Consider the following 19,553-nt stretch of genomic DNA (forward strand, 5'->3'; position numbering starts at 1 on the left):
GAATTATCATTATTGGGAATTATCAAGCAAATAAAATTGCACTTGAATTAACGAGCTGAAATTAGCTAAGTTGTTATGCAGCTAGTCATCCTTGATGAAATCAGCTTATACTAATTTTTCAGCCTCTAAACCATTAGCACCACTACAATTCTACATACTGGGAATTTGCTGGATCCTGTGCACGACTACAAATGCATCTGAAAGTCCCACTTTCACTGGGTGGTTGGTTGAACTTATCTGTGTCACAGCGACAGGAATCTAAAAGACAAAACAGGAAGATACTATTGAAATATTGTTCTAGAAAAAAAGATTAAAAATAAAAAGCACTGCCAAAATGAACATTGAACCAGTGTTACTTAAAAGTCCTAAATAAATATTTTATACAACATAGCACAATAGAACCACAAATTATTTGAAGATAGAAATTACTGGTTTTACTTTCTATTTTATCTCAATTTTCTTTGCATTGTTTTCACATGAACCCTTAGAGGTAGAAAAAATGTCAGTGACAAGGCAGAAAAGGGTAGGCATTTCCAGTAATTACCCTCAACTGATAAAAAAGTGGGATGATGTGCTAGTACACTCAGGATGAGGAGGCAATACCTCCTGTCTACTGTTGAACACAAAAACTGTGAAAGTTCAGCTTGGGATGAACATTTTAAAACTAATGGCTTAGTTAACTTGCACTGAAAACTGTTGTCTGTAAAGGGCTCTGATAGAATGATAATAATATTTACTATGTTCTTGAATAGCAGGAAAAGTGTTGTGGTAAACATGGAAAATTCCAGATGCTCAATTGCCAATGTCTAGAGGAAGAAATAAAAATATGGAGATACTCTTAGACCATTCCAGGCAGGTACCTTAGGAGTAGAATAAGCCACAGCTTTCTGTGAGCTTCCTATGAGCAATTTCTGCCAGTTGCTGCTTTCAGATAGCTTATGCTTGGATATCTTACTTTTCAAAGCTGCCCTTCAGTTAAGCAGAAATTTCTAGACTGAAAACAGATGGAACTAGATCAAATGTAAGAAACTGAGATACAAGGTATTAGTTTTGTTAACTCAGTAGCTTGCTCTGGCTTTACTTGTGTAAAACTACAAAAATTATGTAGCTGGCCAGTATTTTTCACATAGCAGAAAAATGCTGAAATAAAAAGCTGGTTATTCATCCAGTGACTGAAGATTCAGTTCTGTCTGCGTGACAATTAATAGCATGATTTCTGGCACTTGAGTTAAGCATCTGTAGTTCTCCTTGTTCCCAAAATACCTTTTAGTTTTGCTTTTTCCCAATTACACTGGTAAGTAAGTCCTGGTAAATTAAACATTGTCATATATTTCCATTCCTTTTACTTAAATTAGTGACTGTTTTTTGGGGGGTTCTTGCACACATGATCTGTTGTGGCATAAAAAAGGCTTGTGGCATGTTGTCAAAATGACAGGAAAAAGAAAACTGGCTTGGAAATACTGCTAGCAATACATCAGCTTAAATTTGGCTTATATCAGCTGAGCTCAGATGCAGTTATTGGATAATATGATAGAAGAAGGCCAAAAGCCATATTTTCAAATTCTTCTAAATTTTCTGCAGCATGAAAGCTTAAACAAAATATGGGAATTATTCATAGTCTCAGAATACTGGAAAGAAAAGCTTACATTAACTATCAAAGAAACTGTCTTAAAGGATTTTGAGGAGGATACTCTAGACAACCTATTGAAAGTTAAGTTAGAAAAAGCACTGATGAGGATGATACAATGACTTTCTCTTCAAAGTTAGAGAGGAAGCACAGCAGTTGAAGAAAGGACACAGAGTGTATTTGGAATTGGCATTAGTAGGTGTGTGACAAAAGATGCTGGCAAAATTGTCATCTTAATGCATAAGTTGCGTCTGATGCATGAAAAGGATTATACTCATTTGTATCGTGTGAATGTAAATCAGGAGAAGTTGCACTCTGGTCTTCTCGAATAAGACTCCTTTCTTTTCTTTCTTTTTATTCTAGTGCCTTTTCACATGTTTATTGTGAATTTTTGAATTACTGAACAATCTGCATCTTTCCCTCAAAAATAATTAAAAAAGCAAGCTATTTAATTTTTTGTTTGGTTTGGTTTTGTTTTGCTTCTGGGAAGGAGTGATGAGTACTAATGCCACAAGTGAAGGCTTTGGGTATTTTATTTTATTATATTTTTTATTTTATATTTTTAAAAAATAGATGTATTTTCATTACAACCTGATTCAGACCTTGAAAGTTAATAAAATGATGAATGACACAGTGATATGTGGTACTAAAACAGGATGCAGTAGCCAAATTGAACAGAAAATATATAGAAAAACTTAAAGAGAAATTAGAAACATTTGAAGCAGAAGTAACAATGGATTTTGCCAAAATCCCTGCAGGTGTCAATACTCCAGTGCTGGGTATTCTACTGAGAGCAAGGAACTTTCATAATCTTCTCTAAAACAAATAAGAAAGTAGTAGGGTCCAGTCTAACAGAAGCAGCAGCCAACAGCTTGGATACATGTTTTAGAAACAAGGCTTAGAAGCAAGAGCTTCTGTAAGATCAAAAGAGTTAGTATAGTCAGCTCTTCAAACTGAAGGGCAGCCTGTGTGAAACAATCATACAGTCAGAAATGCAGTCAAAGTAGAAGGCAATCCACAACCCAGGAACACTCTTATTCTCCTGAAAAACTACAGCGTCATTATACCTGTATTTACAAAAACATATATTAGTTTTTAAAGCGTGGAAAAAGAATTTGGTAATGTGTGTACTGAGTGCCATATTACAGGTGAAATCCTTTGCATGAGATGTCAAGATAAAATGAGCTTTTACCATATGCTATTTGATTAGGAAACATTCCCTTTTGACAGAAAGCTTGTAATAAATATTAAAATAACTTATGGAATATTACAGCAAAACATAGCTAGCAGAGAGCTGCTGTTCTGGATTTCTCACCTGAATGGCAAGATATGACATAACAGCTGACATGTTAAATAGTTGAGCAGAGAGCTAGGAACCTGCAAGTGATTGCTAATGGTTGGCAAGGGTTTTACAGCATTGCCTTCATAGAATGGCTTTTAGCTAGAATAATTCTAAACCATCTGTTAGCTCTACCACAGAAAATGTGATCTTTTGTGTTGTACAAGTCACCAGTTTATGAATAAACTTCCAGCACAACCACTGAGGCCATTAATGCCTGTATTTTGGATTATATACTTCAACATTAAGGAGAAGGGTATTTAGAATTTATGCTGAATTCTATGTATCACTGGGACATGTAATCTAGACAGTATTTTTCATCCAACTTCTCAAATTTTATTCTTTTCAATTGTGAGGTCATATCAGAATCTTATTCTTTAAAAAAGGATAAAATCACAGCCTCTAAACTTATTCTGAAGGAGGTGGTAAGCATGTTGCAACTACTGCCCCACTTCAAAACTGAGTCAAAGTTAAGAGCCAGAGTATGTTGCAAAATAATAATTAGGAATACAATAATAGTATTTATATAGGGTTTTCATTGCCAGTTTCCTAAGTAGCAATTAATTAGACCACAGGCTAAATTGCATGAGAATCAGGAGTTTCAATTTTTGTAAACTGACCACCTCAAAATGCAAAAATAATTTCCATGTCTGTATTTTTGATAACAATAAAGGAGGCAAAGAAATGCCAAGCATGCATAATACAGGCAGAATACCCTTTCACATTATGAGATTAAAAAAAAAAAAAAGTGTGGTTTTTTGTGGGTTTTTTGGTTATTGTTTGTTTGGATTTGTTTTTGTTTTTTGTTTTTTTTTTTAACTTTTTTTTTTTTTTTAGTTTTCAGGAAACAGTAGCAAGGTTTGAATTCTTGTTACTGAAAACAAAGTATTTTCTTTAATGTCTAGCAGGGACATCAATTTTATTTAAGTGCTAGCACTTAATAATTTTCATTTAATTCTGTCTCCTTCATAGAATAGAAATTCATTCTACAACAAGCCTCTTTTAGAATTATTTTCCAAACTCACGTATTGGACAATTTTGAGCAAATATTTTAACTTTAATAATGGTTTCTGGATGACTATATAAATAGAGAGTCATTACTATTCAAATGAACAAAGACAATGTTCTCTAATGATATTAAGAAAAATATCCTAAACAATTAACAAGATGTATGGATCCGGTGCCTAATTTGCTCTGTATTAATCATGGATAAAAAAAGAAACCAAATATTACACTAAGGAACATTAGCTCTAAGCATTAATGGGAAAAGACTATATAGAATAGTTATTTTGTTTAATAAGAAGTGAAACTCTTGAGAATTGAACCTCGGTGAAATTTAGAACATAAGAAATGAGTATTCACTACAAATACATAAAAAGTATGCCTTTGCCAAAATTCTTCTTTATTCCTGTGTTCTGCTGGCTTGTTTGCACTGTAATGCATTTCATATGTAGTGGAGGTACACCAGTAAAATTTTCATGCCAGCTGACATTTCCTGACATAGCGACCATTTGCCAGAATACTAAGAGTTGGTTTAAGCAAAATGATATTTAAAATGGAAGGTGTGTGCACCGTAAACTAAGTAAATTGTTAAAGAAATAAATCTTTTACTTGCTATAGGACCTTGTTATATTTCAAATTGTTTTCACATTTTGAAAACTTAACCATACAGCTCCTTCTCCTAAAAATTAACTCTTCTGAAAAATATTCTGACATCTCTACATTTGTCTTTTCTGATGGTTCTGCTCCTTTTCTAACTTAAAAAAAAAAAAAATTTGATAAAAATTGCAAATTTCAGGTTGCTTTCTATTGAGGAAATCAACAGAATGCAGAAGATTGGGCAGAGCAACTCCTTTGGTATTCAGCAAAACTCCGCTGGGATCCTGTCTTCCTTGGTGGTCAACACCAGATTTATGAGGCAGCAAACCTAATTTGGGAGCAGGAAGAAAGTGAAAAAAGGGACTCTCAAACTGTTTGAAGAAATAAGAAATAAAAGGTAAATTTACCTAAAGTGCATTAGACATAAAACACCCTAGTTGTATCTGCTTTAAATGTATAATCACAGTTATTTTAAAATTAGACTCTTCTAGATAAATGCCTGGTGTCACCAATACAGAGCCCTTGTGAGATGTTTGAAGAAGCTGCCGGCAACCTGTTTGCTGTATTTCTTACATGGTGCTCCAGCTTGGGGACTTTCAATGACAATGCCATGTAGACCTCTCAGATTTGCCATATATCGCTGTCATTTTTGATGAACTGTGATGCTAAAGTAAAATGGCACCAAAAAGACAATAGAAATCTTGTGCAACTTTTAGTTATGCTAGTGAGCACTTACACAAGTAATCTTACTGGAGTTAATAGGGCACCTGACAACACGACTCAGCAGCAAGAAAAACGGCTCCAGATGGAAGGACTTCCTCAGAAAGCAATGGATTCAGCACTGGAAAGTAAATCAATTCCTAGCAAGGCTTATAAGAACTTATAAGGACCAAATTTAAAATGATAAGTGACATGTTTGTTCTTTTCAGACAACTTGTGTCTGATCAGTGATTGGCAATCTTATTTAATTTTCCTTATTTATGTGAAAAGCTAAGATAGTGGTGGTGGAGTAAAGGCTGCAAATAAAGACTGTAGTTGTCTGGAAAACTCAGCCTCAAACCCATTCCCCAAGTAATTCTGATGGAATTTATTAGTTGTAACTTTCTAAAATATTTAGAAAAATCTTTTGTCAAAAGATTTATAGATCATTAATACATTACTACTACCACATTAAAAAATCTCTTTCCTTAGTTATGTCAATAGCTTTAAAGTTATGTTTGGAACTTCCATTCAGGACAGGAATAACTCATGAGAGGGGATGAGTTCAAAGATTCACCAGTAGCAAAAAGCATGTTATTCCATTTGCAAATTCCAGTTTTCTGTCTCAAGATTAATGAAAAGATCATTAATAACTCCTACCCACAAAAGCAATGTGGTTTTGGAGGAAGCTTCCAGTAGTGTAATGAGAGCAAGCAGCCTGTGCATTGTAGCTCAGAAATTGTTCATCCATGGATTAGATGTTATACTTCCCTGCAATTCTATGAACCATTTGTGGTAAAGGAGTGGCCCATTTACTCCTCTTTTCCTAAATGAATAATGTTTTCAACTACCTGACACTCTGCATCATCATTTTCTTTTGTGCAAAATGTATGCCAGATACTTTCAATTTAGAGCAGCAACTTCTATCACCCATATTAGATCAAATTTGCACAGGGCTAGATAATAACAGGGAGTGCAGTGCATCTCATAACCAGGAATAGAAGTCTCTTGAAAATGTCGCCATTTTAATGTCAGAATGCATATATAGTTCTTGACAAATTAATCCTAAAACTAGTATCTGTCTCCACCTCTCTAGGTCTTGAAGGCAGGAAATTTTGTGCAGTCTTCAGAAGCTTTTGCTTTTCTTTAAAAAGTTTTCAACAACAGGAGATAAACAAAGCTTTTAGTGCACACTTTTTTGGTCAGGTACAATTGAGCTCCATTGTCCTAAGCAGAGTAAAGCTTACATGAAGTTGGATTCAAAATGCAAATAAATTGCATTTTTCATAGATGAAGACTGTAACCTGCACCTAACATTCAGGAAAAAAAAAAAAAAAAAACAAAAAAAAAACAAAACAAAAAAAAAAAACAAAAAAAAACAAAAAAAAAAAAAAACAAAGCAGACCTTGCATCAGCATGTCTTTTATAAGAAAAGGAAAGCCATGTACATGGGTATACCAGAAGTTTCTTGTTTCTACAACACTGATCCAGTAAGAACACCTTGCAGCAATCCTTTTCCAAGCTGCAAAGACATCTGTCTTAAGTGAAGGTATGACTGCTTCCAGTAGAAAAACCCAGATCCTGTCTAGCTTGCTAGTGAATGGCAGAGGAGTGTTATCATTTCTGCTTCATTAAAGGTGCATAGCTACAACACAGGCATGAAAAATGAGCCTGAAGTCTCACAAGTGTCTTATAGCAGAGAGAAGAGAAAAGAGATTTCTCCAAGTCTGGACAATTGGTTGCATCACTCATTAGAGTTTCTTACCATAAGGAGGATAACTGGGAGTTGCATTTTGAAGAGCAAGTCACAGTGTGCATATCAAACAGAATAAATAAAACAAAACAGAACAAAAAACCCAAACCAAGCAAAACCAAAAAACAAACAAAAAAGAAGACATCATTTTATCACTAGAGATTTAAGCTTGTCTACTTTCTGATTCTTATTTGCATGAATCAGAGAATTACAGAATACCAGACCGAAAGGGGACCTCAAGGATCATCTGCCCCAACCTTTCTTGGCAAAAACATTGAAATTCAAATAGGCCATAGCTAAATTCAAATAGGCTATAGCTTCCAGAGCTCTAGCAACTCTAGAAAAAAATCACTCAAAGCAACAATGGGAATTCTGAAACACTTGGAGAATGCACAAGAGCCCAATTAAGACAACATACTGGTGCTATGAAGGCAAACCAAATGGCCTCAATCTAAGCAATTTTATCACCAAACAGATGAAAAACCTCAGAGCTAGCAATACAAACCAGTTATTTCTTGTTTCAAATAAATGAACTTTGAAATATGTGAGGTGCCAAAAAACTACAATTGCAGGAAATACGTGACCTTTTAACAATAACCATTGATTCTAGAGTATTTTGAAACGGGTCAAGATTGAGTAAACTAAATGAAAAAATTCGATCCTATCTTTCAAAACCCATGGGGAATTTACTAAAAGCCCAGGAATTTACTGAACATTTAACACTCACAAACATCCAAAAAATCCCAGTTGAAATCCAGGATTAGTACATTTGTGTCATGTTGGTGTTTTTAAAGTCCATTATATAAACATCATTTTAAAAATAATGTGTAATTTTCATCAAAATAGTGATCTTGTAAGCAGTATAATGAAATGATCTTATATAACTGATCTTTCAAAAATCTTCCCCCCCCCAAAAAAAATGTAGGGAAATTCCTGACATGTATAAAGTAATTTGTCCACTTAAATGACAATTCTCAGACCCAACTTACTTCTTTGTAGCCGAAAATGATACGCCCATCATTGAGAAGGGTGGCCTGAAAAGTGAAACTCCCCAGGTTGTAATTATCCTGCAGATGTACATGGTCCCACTGGACAACTAGTGCTGTGCCTGTGAACGCCAGAGTGGGGGTAGAGAGGCAAGAGGAAGAAAAAAATGTGAGAAATACATTAACTGACTGTAGGAAAAGTACTTCACTGCAGTTACTTGAAACAAGAACAGTGATTTTTCTCTTTCTACCAACTTTCAGCTCCACACCTTGAAATGCCAAAGATATTACAAACACAAGTTGAAACTGAAATTCTCTGAAATGTAGACACCACAGTGCCACACAAGCACTTCAACTACTACTAAAGCAAGAGTGGTCAAATATCTTTGAAATTGCACAAGAAATCAACTAAAGGTAGGATCCAGTAGTTCAGGTGTGCTGCCATTACCATATCTCTGCAGTGGCATTCTTTATGCTCTATACCTAAATCCTGATGGCTTTGAAATGTGAAGTGCTAACAGCATTGCCTGCTTAGTAAAAGTTATTATTTCAAGAATTCAGATTCTTCCATTAACTATGCATTAATTAAATAACATTATTTTTTTTTCCTGCATGGTGCAAGCCCTTGCTGAGGTTCTGCAAATTGAGAAATGTTAGGTGTTGGCAATAAATAAATGTAGTTTAAATCAAACTCACTGAGAAGTCACAGATGGGGTAAATATTGAGTCTGGTATGCAGAGATTCAGTTGCAAGAGCCTTGTTAATATTCACAGGAGTTCACTGGCTGAAGATGCACTTACCACACTAAAAATATTTCTCAAACAACTTGCATACCCTGTGAGCATATTTTACAGATGTTAAGACACTTACCACCAAAACTGTGTTTACTGAAAGTAACATTTTCATCTTTACATGCCTTCCTCAAAAACTTCTCTTTTTGTCACTAATGGGAGTTATGTGCTTTCGTTCAGACTTTAATTTCCTTTCTTTGTAGGATGTTCATGATGGGTCAGTACATATTCAGCTCAATACACTTTTGATATGTTCTTGAAAAATCTTTTGTTACAGATCTGTGCTGCAACTGTCAAGAACACATCATGACAGGGCTTGTCATGAAATTATGAGCATGCAAATTTTGGGTCCACAGTGCACCAAGTCTAACATGTTATTGTCCCTTGTATTTTTCTGTATAGTAGATACTCATTAATTGTGCACACAGTGCATTTTTTCCTTTGTGACCACATTCATTAACTACTTTCTGAATATTTATTTAATTGCATTAGATTTTATTTTAAATGTAAATTGGTTTCTAAAGTTATTAGAGCAAAAATAGCTAGAATTTCTTTTAGTCAGTCACTGAGTACTTCAGATCTATGTGCACCTCAGAACCCCAAGCTAAAATGACAATCAGTTGCCACCTAAACTGTTATTTAATTCCAGAGGCTTTTATGCAGATTTGTGTGTACCTAAGTTCCTTGCAGTTAGCTCCATCAGTGAGACTTTGATGGATCCCCACACTCTGTGCTTTCCCACTACATATCTGCTTTATGGCAGAACACTTATTCATGGGGACAAAGCACACATGAGTAAGAAATAAGGTGCTGAAGATACAATCTGCTCAGTTCTTTATCCTAAAGCCTATGGAACTCAAAAGATGATGCATTACACATGAAGAAGAATTCAAAATCTCAAAGAACAGTTCAACCTTGTAATGAAAGCCATGTGATACAGCCTGGAACACCTGGTGTGAAGACTGGAAGTCAGGACTGTAATGAGAATTAGCAACATCTTTTCCAGAATCCTCAGATTCTTTAAGTAAAGATGACAAATCTCTGGTCAAAAGGTTAAATAATTTAAAACATGAAAATTATATCTTTTTCTGTTTCAAAATTCTTCATGGAAGGAATAGGATTTTCTCATGTAAGCATTTTATTTGATTTTTAACAAATAAACATTGCAATGACTAGATTGTAAGGAAAGATTATTACTAGATGTAAAAGATACAGAATACATTTTGATAACTGATCTAATTAATAAAAAATACTATTGGAAATATAAAATGTTTTTGAACCTGCTAGCAATTTTTGCTTAAATTCACTATAAATAAGCATTCATAAAATAGCATAGGAGTATCCAGGACAATTTAGAAGTCATGGATGTCATGATATTAATTCACAATACTAAACTCTTTAAGTTTTAACTGTCACTGTAGCTGATCACTAAAGGCCTGCGGTAAAGCACCAGATGCCTTTTAACCACATAGGGTATGTTTCTAAAATATTGATTACAACTGACTTCAAGAGAAAAATATCCACACATTCAAGGGCTGTGAAACTCCTCACAGAGTTTCAAGTACAACACTGTAGCTTGCATTTTCCTCTTTCAATCTTTTTTACAAGGAACTGTTGAGAACTCGTGGTGTAGATGAGTGTATTGGATTCCAATTCTGGGACTCCATGAACACTTAGTCATTGACAGGTTTATTAACCTTATCCCTGCCCTGCTTCTGTGTATTCTTGCTATTGCACTCCACAAATGCTATTTTCATTTTAGGTAGTGGACAGATGGTATCCACTATAAATACTTTGAAGTAACACTTTGAATTTACGCTGTTATATAAGACAGATTTTCCCTTTTAAAACTGATAAAATGCATTGCTAGTTTGAGTTTATGTACTTCAACACCCAGATGATATCTGCTCAATTAAGAAAAGGCATTCATGATTTTTTTACTGTGTTCTAAATTAATAATTGCTTCTGGATGTCAAGTCACATGCTCTATACAGCCTCTAAATTAAAAACAAAAAGCAAAACAAAATTTAAAAATCCTCAAAACTTCCTTCTGAAATAGTTATTTAGAAAAATAGGAAGAGCCAAGGGATACAGACAAGGACTGCTACATACCATTATCAAAGTATCTGACTGTTGAATTTCTTGACACACTGGGGTCAAAATTTGCCATTAAGGGTGCAATATATTGAGTAGCTGTTAGCATTCGATGTACAACTTCTCCAGTATATATGAAACCTACAATAAAAAAAAATTGAGACAATTTCAGTAAATTCTGAAAAGATTTTAATAGAATGGCAGGTTGAATTAGGCATTGCCAGAGCATTAAAGGGTCATCTGAGAGAAATTAATCCCAGCACAAATTTTACAGTGAATTAAATAAGAGCTAAAATTTCAGAAAAACATCTGTGATGGCTGCCAGAAAAACAAGATCCAAAATGAATAATGGAACAAATAGTTCAAGAAGATTTTTTACTGAAATAAAAACTGAAAACTCAAGGAAGAATAACTCCAGTTAAGGGCAAAATGCAAGTATGTGGCACTATGAAAATAAGCCATTTACCACCAGGCATATTCCATAGTGCTTTCTTTCTTACTTTCCAAAAATCTGCAGTTTGTTTTGCTTATGCAATTTGTGACCTCTTTCAAAGTTAGTCTAACCCTTTTTCATATTTCTAGAGACACAGAGTAAAGGACTATTTCAGACTAGATGTGACAATCTTTTTTTAAAAAAAAAGTCAGAAGAAAAGTGGAACAGATAGGACTTTTTCAGCTTTATAATGCAAGTAACATTTCTACAACATTCTCTGCTGTATCAGGTCTCACTAGTCTGTCCTATTTATCCCTGAATTGACCGTACTCTCAGATCAATAGTGGGTTTCTTTCATCTGAAGTGCTCATCCAAAACCTCTTACTGGTTTGGAATTGGAGTCCTTCCTTTGAAAGAAGACCAGTCATCTATGGTGAATACAGTAATTCTGCAGTTTTCTTCAAAGCAAACATCAGTTGTATTTTAATGACAAGAACCTTCTTCTATTTTAAACAATAATTGGTCTACAAATAAACCTGCGTTGTTAAGGTTTGCCAACTCCACTTCAACTGGTTAATGGAACTAATTATTTTAAGTGCCCCAGATGAAAACTTGGCTTAAAAACTCCCATTGCCCTAGAATGAGTCTTTTTGTTACCCCTTGCCTTTAAGTTAATTTGAGCTACAGGCAGATCTTCGATAATGATGTTTGCATATTACCTCTCCTCCTAGTGTTCACCAGATGGTGTCTTATGATATTTTTGTTTTTTCTACTTCCATTGATTCAATGAAGTATTTTCCAACAGCAAACATCTCAACAACAAGAATAACATTAGAGCTGAAAATTTTCTAACATGAAAAATGTTGTTAGAAAGACATATTGAAGAAATATAATTCTTTACTGGAAAATTATAGTATTATTTTAATCACTAATTATGCTGGTTTATGTTTCCTTTTCCATTTTCAATCATATTGAAAGTCTCTCTTCTTCTACAAGGCCTTTCACTGCCAAGAGCAAGAGTTCCTTTCTTCTTACATTTAGTAAGAAGCAATACAACATGTGATGAAGAAGCCTATACATCTAACTCTAAAACACAATTGTGAAATTCTAGAACCAAATACAAACCTGATCAAAACTACTGTTAATGTATAGTATTAAAAACTATTTGTGTGCAACCTCACTTTCTTAACAGTATCTCCATCCTAACCAGTGTGAGATGAAAAAGTTCATCAACAGATTTGTTCAATATGATATAGGAAATCTCTGAGTGCATGAAAAAATAAATTTCTGGAGTGCTTTAGGCATCCTTCTACTCCTGTACTCTCCTGAAATACACAGTTAAATGCTTGACAACTGCTCATGGAACTAGTTCTAGAAGTCATAAGATGCTATAAACAAACAAGGTGGTTCTCTGGAGTAATTCTCCTGCATGGCTGCTTATAGATATCATCCTGTTCTGTGAAGTCAGCTCTTGTGGTGGTGATAGGGGACCTAATAAAAAGTCAAGTGTTGGGAAAATACAACAAAAGATTCAGTTGAAAAGATTTGGCACCTGACAAAGGGGTGACCTAGGAACTGAGATGTTTTTTATTAATTTAAAACATATCTGTGTATTCAAAAGATACAGTATTTTAATGTCTGGGCACTCACTAACAAATAAATTAATTCTTAGGATTAAACTAAAACTTTTTTTTTTCTTTTTTTTTTTTTTTTTTTTTTTTTTTTTAGGGCGCAAAGGGGGATACTGGGGGCAGATTCCACTTTTCTCTTTTGGAAATTGATAGGGAGAGAGAAACAACACCAGCTTAGAAAGAGAATCTGCCCACACATATACAAATAATTTATAAATGTGAGCTTTCAGAATATATAAGTATAGCTGATTTTATGCTATTACTTATTTTAGGATAGCCAACTACCTTGCCAAAATACAGTTCCTGAAAGGCATTTTCACTATTTCCTGCGTTTGCTTCTAAAATATCATTCCCTTGATAAATAATCCCTTATGCTTATTTAGGCATTTTTAGTAAGTATTATTACACATAGTTCTATTTCATACTATGTGCTCCTTATTGTCCCTGTGGACATTTGCACACATATTTTAACACAGTTGTGGGTAAGTCTACAACCTTGAAACCATTCCTCAAAAATATTTTGAAGACAATACAAACAAACCCTTCGAATCCATATTCTTACATTATAATTAGCCTTAACAGTTCAGTACTTATTCATCCCTTGCACAATCATCCTACACTTACACAGTTTCCCTTTCATGCTTTCATCCCATTTACAGTATAAATGTCACCCTTATAACTAATAATGAGGCAGATACAATAAGAAAAGAAAGGACTCAATTGTGCTGGAACACTTAACTAAGTAAATCAGCCCAAGTAATTAGTAACCACAAAACGTATTTCGAAGTATTTGCCGGATGCAGGTCTACTATAGACAAAAATGGAAAGCAGGAGGTGGAAGATAGCTGGGAAGCAGGCAGGCCTTGCATGAAGATCACTCTAATGAGAACTCCAGTCATGCATTGGAACAACTTGAAAAGGAACACAGTCATTTCAAATCATCCCAGAGATTTACAAGATGAAGCCACCGTTGACTGTGGACATTTTATCATTGCAACTATGAATTAAAAAGAACAGCAAAAGTAAAATTAGCTTATTCTGGAATGGAATTCCACAGAAAATTGGCTTATGCTATCTGTGACCTAATTTTCTGACAATGCTTAATGCCCGAGGTTGATTCATTTAGTCAAGGAAGAATTTTTCAGACCTGCAATTTCCTGAACCACTTAATCTCTCCTTTGTGGGAGGCACTGGTAGAGCTCTTTTCCAAAATTCTCCACAAGCACTATACCTAGAAGCATAATATGTTTCTAAATACTGGAATGAAGACAAATAGGGAAAAGTGCTCAGCATTTTGCAAGTTTAATATGCACATATAAATTTAGCTAAAACTAAGGCTGAACTAATACTAAAACCACTTGTAAATCAAGAAGAGTATACTTCTAGTTCTCACAGTGCACAAATTTACACTCACACAAACAGGGAAAAAATATATATATTACCACTTAAGCATGAAAGCACAGTCCCACTTGATGTAAGACCCTGACTTGATTTAAAAATGCATTTTACGCCTGAATTTGCCCATTCCAAAATATGCTTATCTGTTGCATGCTAACATATCAAGTTTACAAAGAAAATTTAATGTACAAGGTTACAACACACTGCACATCAGATTTCTGTGATTTTCTTTTTTATATTCTTAGCTATGCACAAACTCAGTATCACTTAGAAAGTTTTTTTCTGTTTGCCAACAGAATGACAAAACAAGTTTCAAGGCAGCACAGGCAATGAGTCCTTTGAAATGTGTCTAAAGAGATGGTAGGACATGGGATATGCAGACAACAGCAACAAAAAAAGAATGATCTAGGTTGATAACCATCTTCTAAGCTGCCTAATAACAAACTTGTAAGATAAAACCTTGTCTCTCTCTGTGGTGGGTTGACTTTTGCCATCTGCCCCCTATCCACCCAGCTGCTCTCTCACAGCCCTTCCTCAACAGGATAAGGGGACTAAATAAAATGAAAAAATGCGTGTGTCCAGACATAAACAAGAGAACACTTGCAAATTCCTGTCATGGGCAAGAAAGAACTGATTTGGGGAAAGCTAATTTAATTTGCTGCCAGAAAAAATAGGTTTGCATAGTGAGAAAGACAGATTAAAACACCTTCCCTCCACCCCTCCCTTTTTCCCAGGCTTAGTTAGTGTCACTCCTTTATTCCCAACTCCTCTACCTCCTCCTCCCCACTGAGCAGTGCAGGGGGATGGGGAATGTGACTTGTGGTTAGTTCATAACACTTCGTCTGTCTCAGTCCTTTTTTCTCTCATTTTTTTCCTAATCCACCATAGATCTTTCCCATGGTCTGCAGTCCTTTAGGATGAACCTGCTCCATTGTGAGAACTCCACAGCCCATGGTTCCTCCAGGACATTTCCACCTCTCCCCTGCAGGCTGCAGTGTGTATCTGCTTCAGTGTGGTTCTTCCATGGCCTGTGAGGAAATACCTGCTCCAGCCTGGTCTCCTTTACAGATGCTTTGCTGCCTCCTCCCTCTTCTCTCCTTGGTGTTCACAGTGTTTTTTCTCATGCTTTTTGCCTCACTCCTGACACTGAAGTGCAAAATTTTTTACCCTTTCTTAAATAAGCTCCCCTATAGGTGCCACCAGGGCTCAGTGTCCCCTGCAGTGGATCTGTCTCTGCCTGGTAAGGGCCAGCCCCCCACCTCCTTCCATAAAGGCAGTCACTCTGCTACCTAAACATTATCACAATCCCTAGTACAACTTAACTTCGTATTTGATTTTTTAGTATACATCATATTTTATTTTGTATATCAGCTATTTTACCTAATATGCAAACCCAGTATTATTTACCTGAATTACTGGAATTTCTTGTTTCTTGTTAAGAGTTTTTAAAATTTATTTATTTTAGTTTAGTTATTTTATAGTAGAAGATAGGTGGAAAGTTGCAGCTGAAACAGCACTTAATGTACCAGTCTTATCCTCAGTAATTGTTAGCTCTTGCCCAAGTCAGGTTACTCACTATATAATATCTTTTCTCTCCTAAAAAGAAAAAAAATATTCTGGCCAAAAGAAAATGAGAGAGAAAACGAATCATTGTGTCTGCTGGTGCTAAATAACAGCAGTGAAATAAGTTGATGTGAAATTATACCTTCAAATAGCCATGTCATTGCTATCATAAAGAGCACAAAAACTTATAATTGATTGATTGATCCAGAGCCTTTCTCTTTCGCTGGGGGGATGTAGGATGTTTTTGCAATTGTTTTGATTAATGCTGCTGAGAATTTTGACTTGCATTTTATTTTCAGGGTGTTTCTTATTTTACAACTCACTGTTTGACATACCACATTTTTATCTTACATTCCTTCTCTTCAGCAGTAACAGTAAAAACCTGATGAACCTATTCTTGTTTCTGGAAATAAACTACACGAGAGACATTTACATCCAATGGAAAGATGGCAAGATATGGGGAAATAAAACATCAGGAGTAGTGTTGCTCATGTGTTTGGTGAAACTGAAAAGTATTGCATAGGCGTATAAAGCATAGGCCACAAAACTTTGCACTGTATCTTTTTAAACTATGCTGAAATGTTCTTTGCCTGTGCTCTTCCTGATATTTCTCCACCAACTATTTCTTTATGAAGCAAATTCAAGGATGTCTTTCGCTATTAAGCCCCTAAGATACATTGGAAAGTTGCATTCTAGAAACAGATAATGCAGTTTACTTTCACGCCTTGTCCTATATAGCCATATTAATTTTTCTTTGATATTTCAGTGAAGTAAGCTTTAAGTAATGTCATTTATCCCCAGATGGCTAATTTATTGTTATGACTGTAGAAGAATTTTATCATCACTGTAATTGCATGAAGATTACAGTGTAATTAAACAAAAGGATAACAGCAACTCCAGATCCCTCAGACAATCCATGAAAGTTAAATACCTTAATGAGCTTTCAAGATCAGTGTAAAATGAACCAATCCCTCATGCAATTTTATGATTTTTTTTCTAGCCTTCTGGGAAAAATGAATTTGAGAGAGATTATACATATTGTTTTGCTTTTCTTTTGCTTGACTAGATTGAATGTCTAACCCATTTCTTCTGGCCTGAAAATGTGGGCTATCTGAAAGCTAAACCCCAGAAGGCATGAGCATAACTGTTTTTCTTAATTGCGTAACCTTACAAGGCTTTCTTGTGAGTCTGTGCATGAGGGTAAAAAGAAAAGCTACCCACAATTCTCCTACTCTTTTCTGTACTTCTGTGTTATCTTATGTAGATATTTGAAGGCCAGAAAATTAGTTTTTCACCATTATTTTTCCTGCTGCTTTGTTAATACTTAAAGCAAGCATTATCTGGAAAATTTGGGAATGTGCAATGTATGACATTGAGCAAATGTCAGGAAGTTTTCCAGCTTGCTGGAAGTAGTTTCCTTGCTATTCACTCTCTTTGTGAAAAGTATGTGATCCAGTGGAATAAAATCCATTCTGGTCAAATCCTATTCAGCTCAATGAAGGAATTTAGGGGATAATGTATCATGAAACTCTTCCAGTAGGTTTTTTTTACCTTCTGAAAAACAATGTCATAAGACATATCTTGTCAGGAGACTGTTAGATACCACCAGGTAGAACATAAGAGCAAGAGGACTTTTAAGAAAGGACAATGAAAGAATGCAAAGAACTTGCAAATATAATTGTAATTGAAGTATATGTTCATAAACTTTTAATTACTCTAAATTGAAATGCTCTCAACTTCAGCAGAAAGAAACCACAATGTTATTTAGAGTCTAATGACCTGTATCTGTTCCCCTCTGATCATACTTCCTTAGAGAAAATTCTTGGAAAGAGGCATGAAATATTTTATCTACTCAGTGAGACACCACCATGTGATAGCTCCCAAGAGCCTCTCAGCTTCAGCCAAACAAAGACCAACACAGTTCCTAGACAGACTGGAACCACAGAAAAGAGGTTGACAGGAGGATTATCTCACTTGGGATGAATATCTTAGCAGCTGTGTCATTGTAGTAACTTTGGCGCTGCTGAATCCTTGGAAGAGGCTTGAATAGAGCTGTTAGAGGAAAATCTAATTTTGCAGTCTCTTTCTGGTACTTTGCAGTCTATTTCTGCTATTTACTGGTTGGGTAAAACACCTTCATGTCTGAACAGCTCGTCACCAATAAAAAAATTTAGATGGTACTGGATGATTTTTGGATGGTCTTTTAATGCTTGCAGATATTTAATATAACGGGACGGGGGGCAGGTGGGGGGGTGGGTTCATGTCTGAATCAAACTGTTGTAATATCAAGACAGACTTTTTTTTTACTTGTGCTGCTGTCTCTCTTTTATATTGCCACAGAGTCTAATGAAAATAACTGCCATAAGCTTTTGTCCTTGCTCTGTTTATTCTCCTCTTTGTTCCAGTTAACTTTCAAAGTTATTTCTTACCTGATAAATCACAGGAAACTTGAATCACATGATACACAGGAATTAAAAAAAAAAAAAAAGGCTTTCAGGTTATGATGAAATCATTATTCTCCAATGTTTAAAAAAATTCAGTAAGGAAATAGAGTTTAGAAAAATGGTGAATGCCATCAAACTGGGTTGTCATGCATTCTATAGAAGTTTGAAGCAACAAGGTTGCAGAAGACAAAAATAAAATTTTTCAAATTTTAAAAAACCTGCTTAAAATTTATGCATAACAGAAAGACAGTTTGGTGAATGTCTGGGGTTCTACTGCAAGAAATCAATGTTATTTGAAATATAACTTTGGGGGTCTTATGTAGAGATTATTTTCACACCCCTTGTATAATACTATTGCATTGCTTCTATTAATCCTTCATAAATTAAGCTAATCCCATGTATATAATATTCACATTCATGTAAAACAACAGCACACAGCAGGTCAGGGAAGACTGCAGAGGCTAGCATGCAATATTAGAGAAGTTTCAGACACCACTAAATTACATTTCACATGTATACATAAAAAATAACACTGAAATAGCATATAAAGAACATGGCTTTTATTCTATTGTGAATTTTTCAGAAGGGAATTTAGCTCTGTATTCCTCTACTGTCAACATCTTGCCACAACTACGTGCTGTCCGATGCCTTGCTCTCTCACCACATTTTTTGTGTTGGACACAGAGTTCAGAGAGGTGAGGCAGCGTGGGTGTGCCTCAAGCAGAACTATTCCATAGTGAATGCACAGCTCAGAACAGTGAGCTAGACGCTGGTAAATGTCCATGTGAAACTTGGGCTTCAGGAGAGGCAGCTGTGTTTTTGTGTTCTCAAAGAGGTTCTTGTTCATCTGCGTTGCTCAATTAAAAGTTATGTCAATATAAGCATATTATCCTTTTCTCTTGTTGAACTCTGAATCCCTCCCAAGGGGACTCAATGCAGCTACTGTGAGGGAAAAGCAGTTAGCTCTGCCTCTTTCTGTCACTTCAGCCTGAAGCACAGGACTGGATACACCACTCATCAAATTTCACCACCAATTTATTTCTCATCTTAGTGCATTAATGGCAGACAATACTTTGAATGAGGAACCCCTACCCTGGGTCAAAAGTAAATAAATCCTAAACTAAACCTTTTCGATTAAGATCAGATTGCTGGTCTATCTCTCTGTGCAGGGGACAAATGTTGTGTAGGCAGTGAAG

The 19,553-nt window shown here is 35.2% G+C and overlaps 1 protein-coding gene across 2 annotated transcripts in view; it reads right to left on the reverse strand.

Moving 5' to 3' along the window:
• The window catches only part of PLXDC2 (plexin domain containing 2), a 248,792-nt gene that overhangs the window by 59,873 nt on the left and 169,366 nt on the right, over positions 1–19,553 (reverse strand). For both annotated transcript variants that reach the window (XM_053992518.1, XM_053992509.1), the window contains exons 5-7: positions 10,907–11,029; positions 8,007–8,125; positions 159–258 (exon numbers count right to left, since the gene is read on the reverse strand). In XM_053992518.1, the coding sequence (XP_053848493.1) occupies positions 159–258; positions 8,007–8,125; positions 10,907–11,029 (342 nt within the window). The remainder of the gene's footprint in view (positions 1–158; positions 259–8,006; positions 8,126–10,906; positions 11,030–19,553) is intronic.

This window comes from Vidua macroura, chromosome 1 (genome assembly GCF_024509145.1).
Source record: "Vidua macroura isolate BioBank_ID:100142 chromosome 1, ASM2450914v1, whole genome shotgun sequence".
In the NCBI taxonomy this organism is placed as follows: domain Eukaryota; kingdom Metazoa; phylum Chordata; class Aves; order Passeriformes; family Viduidae; genus Vidua; species Vidua macroura.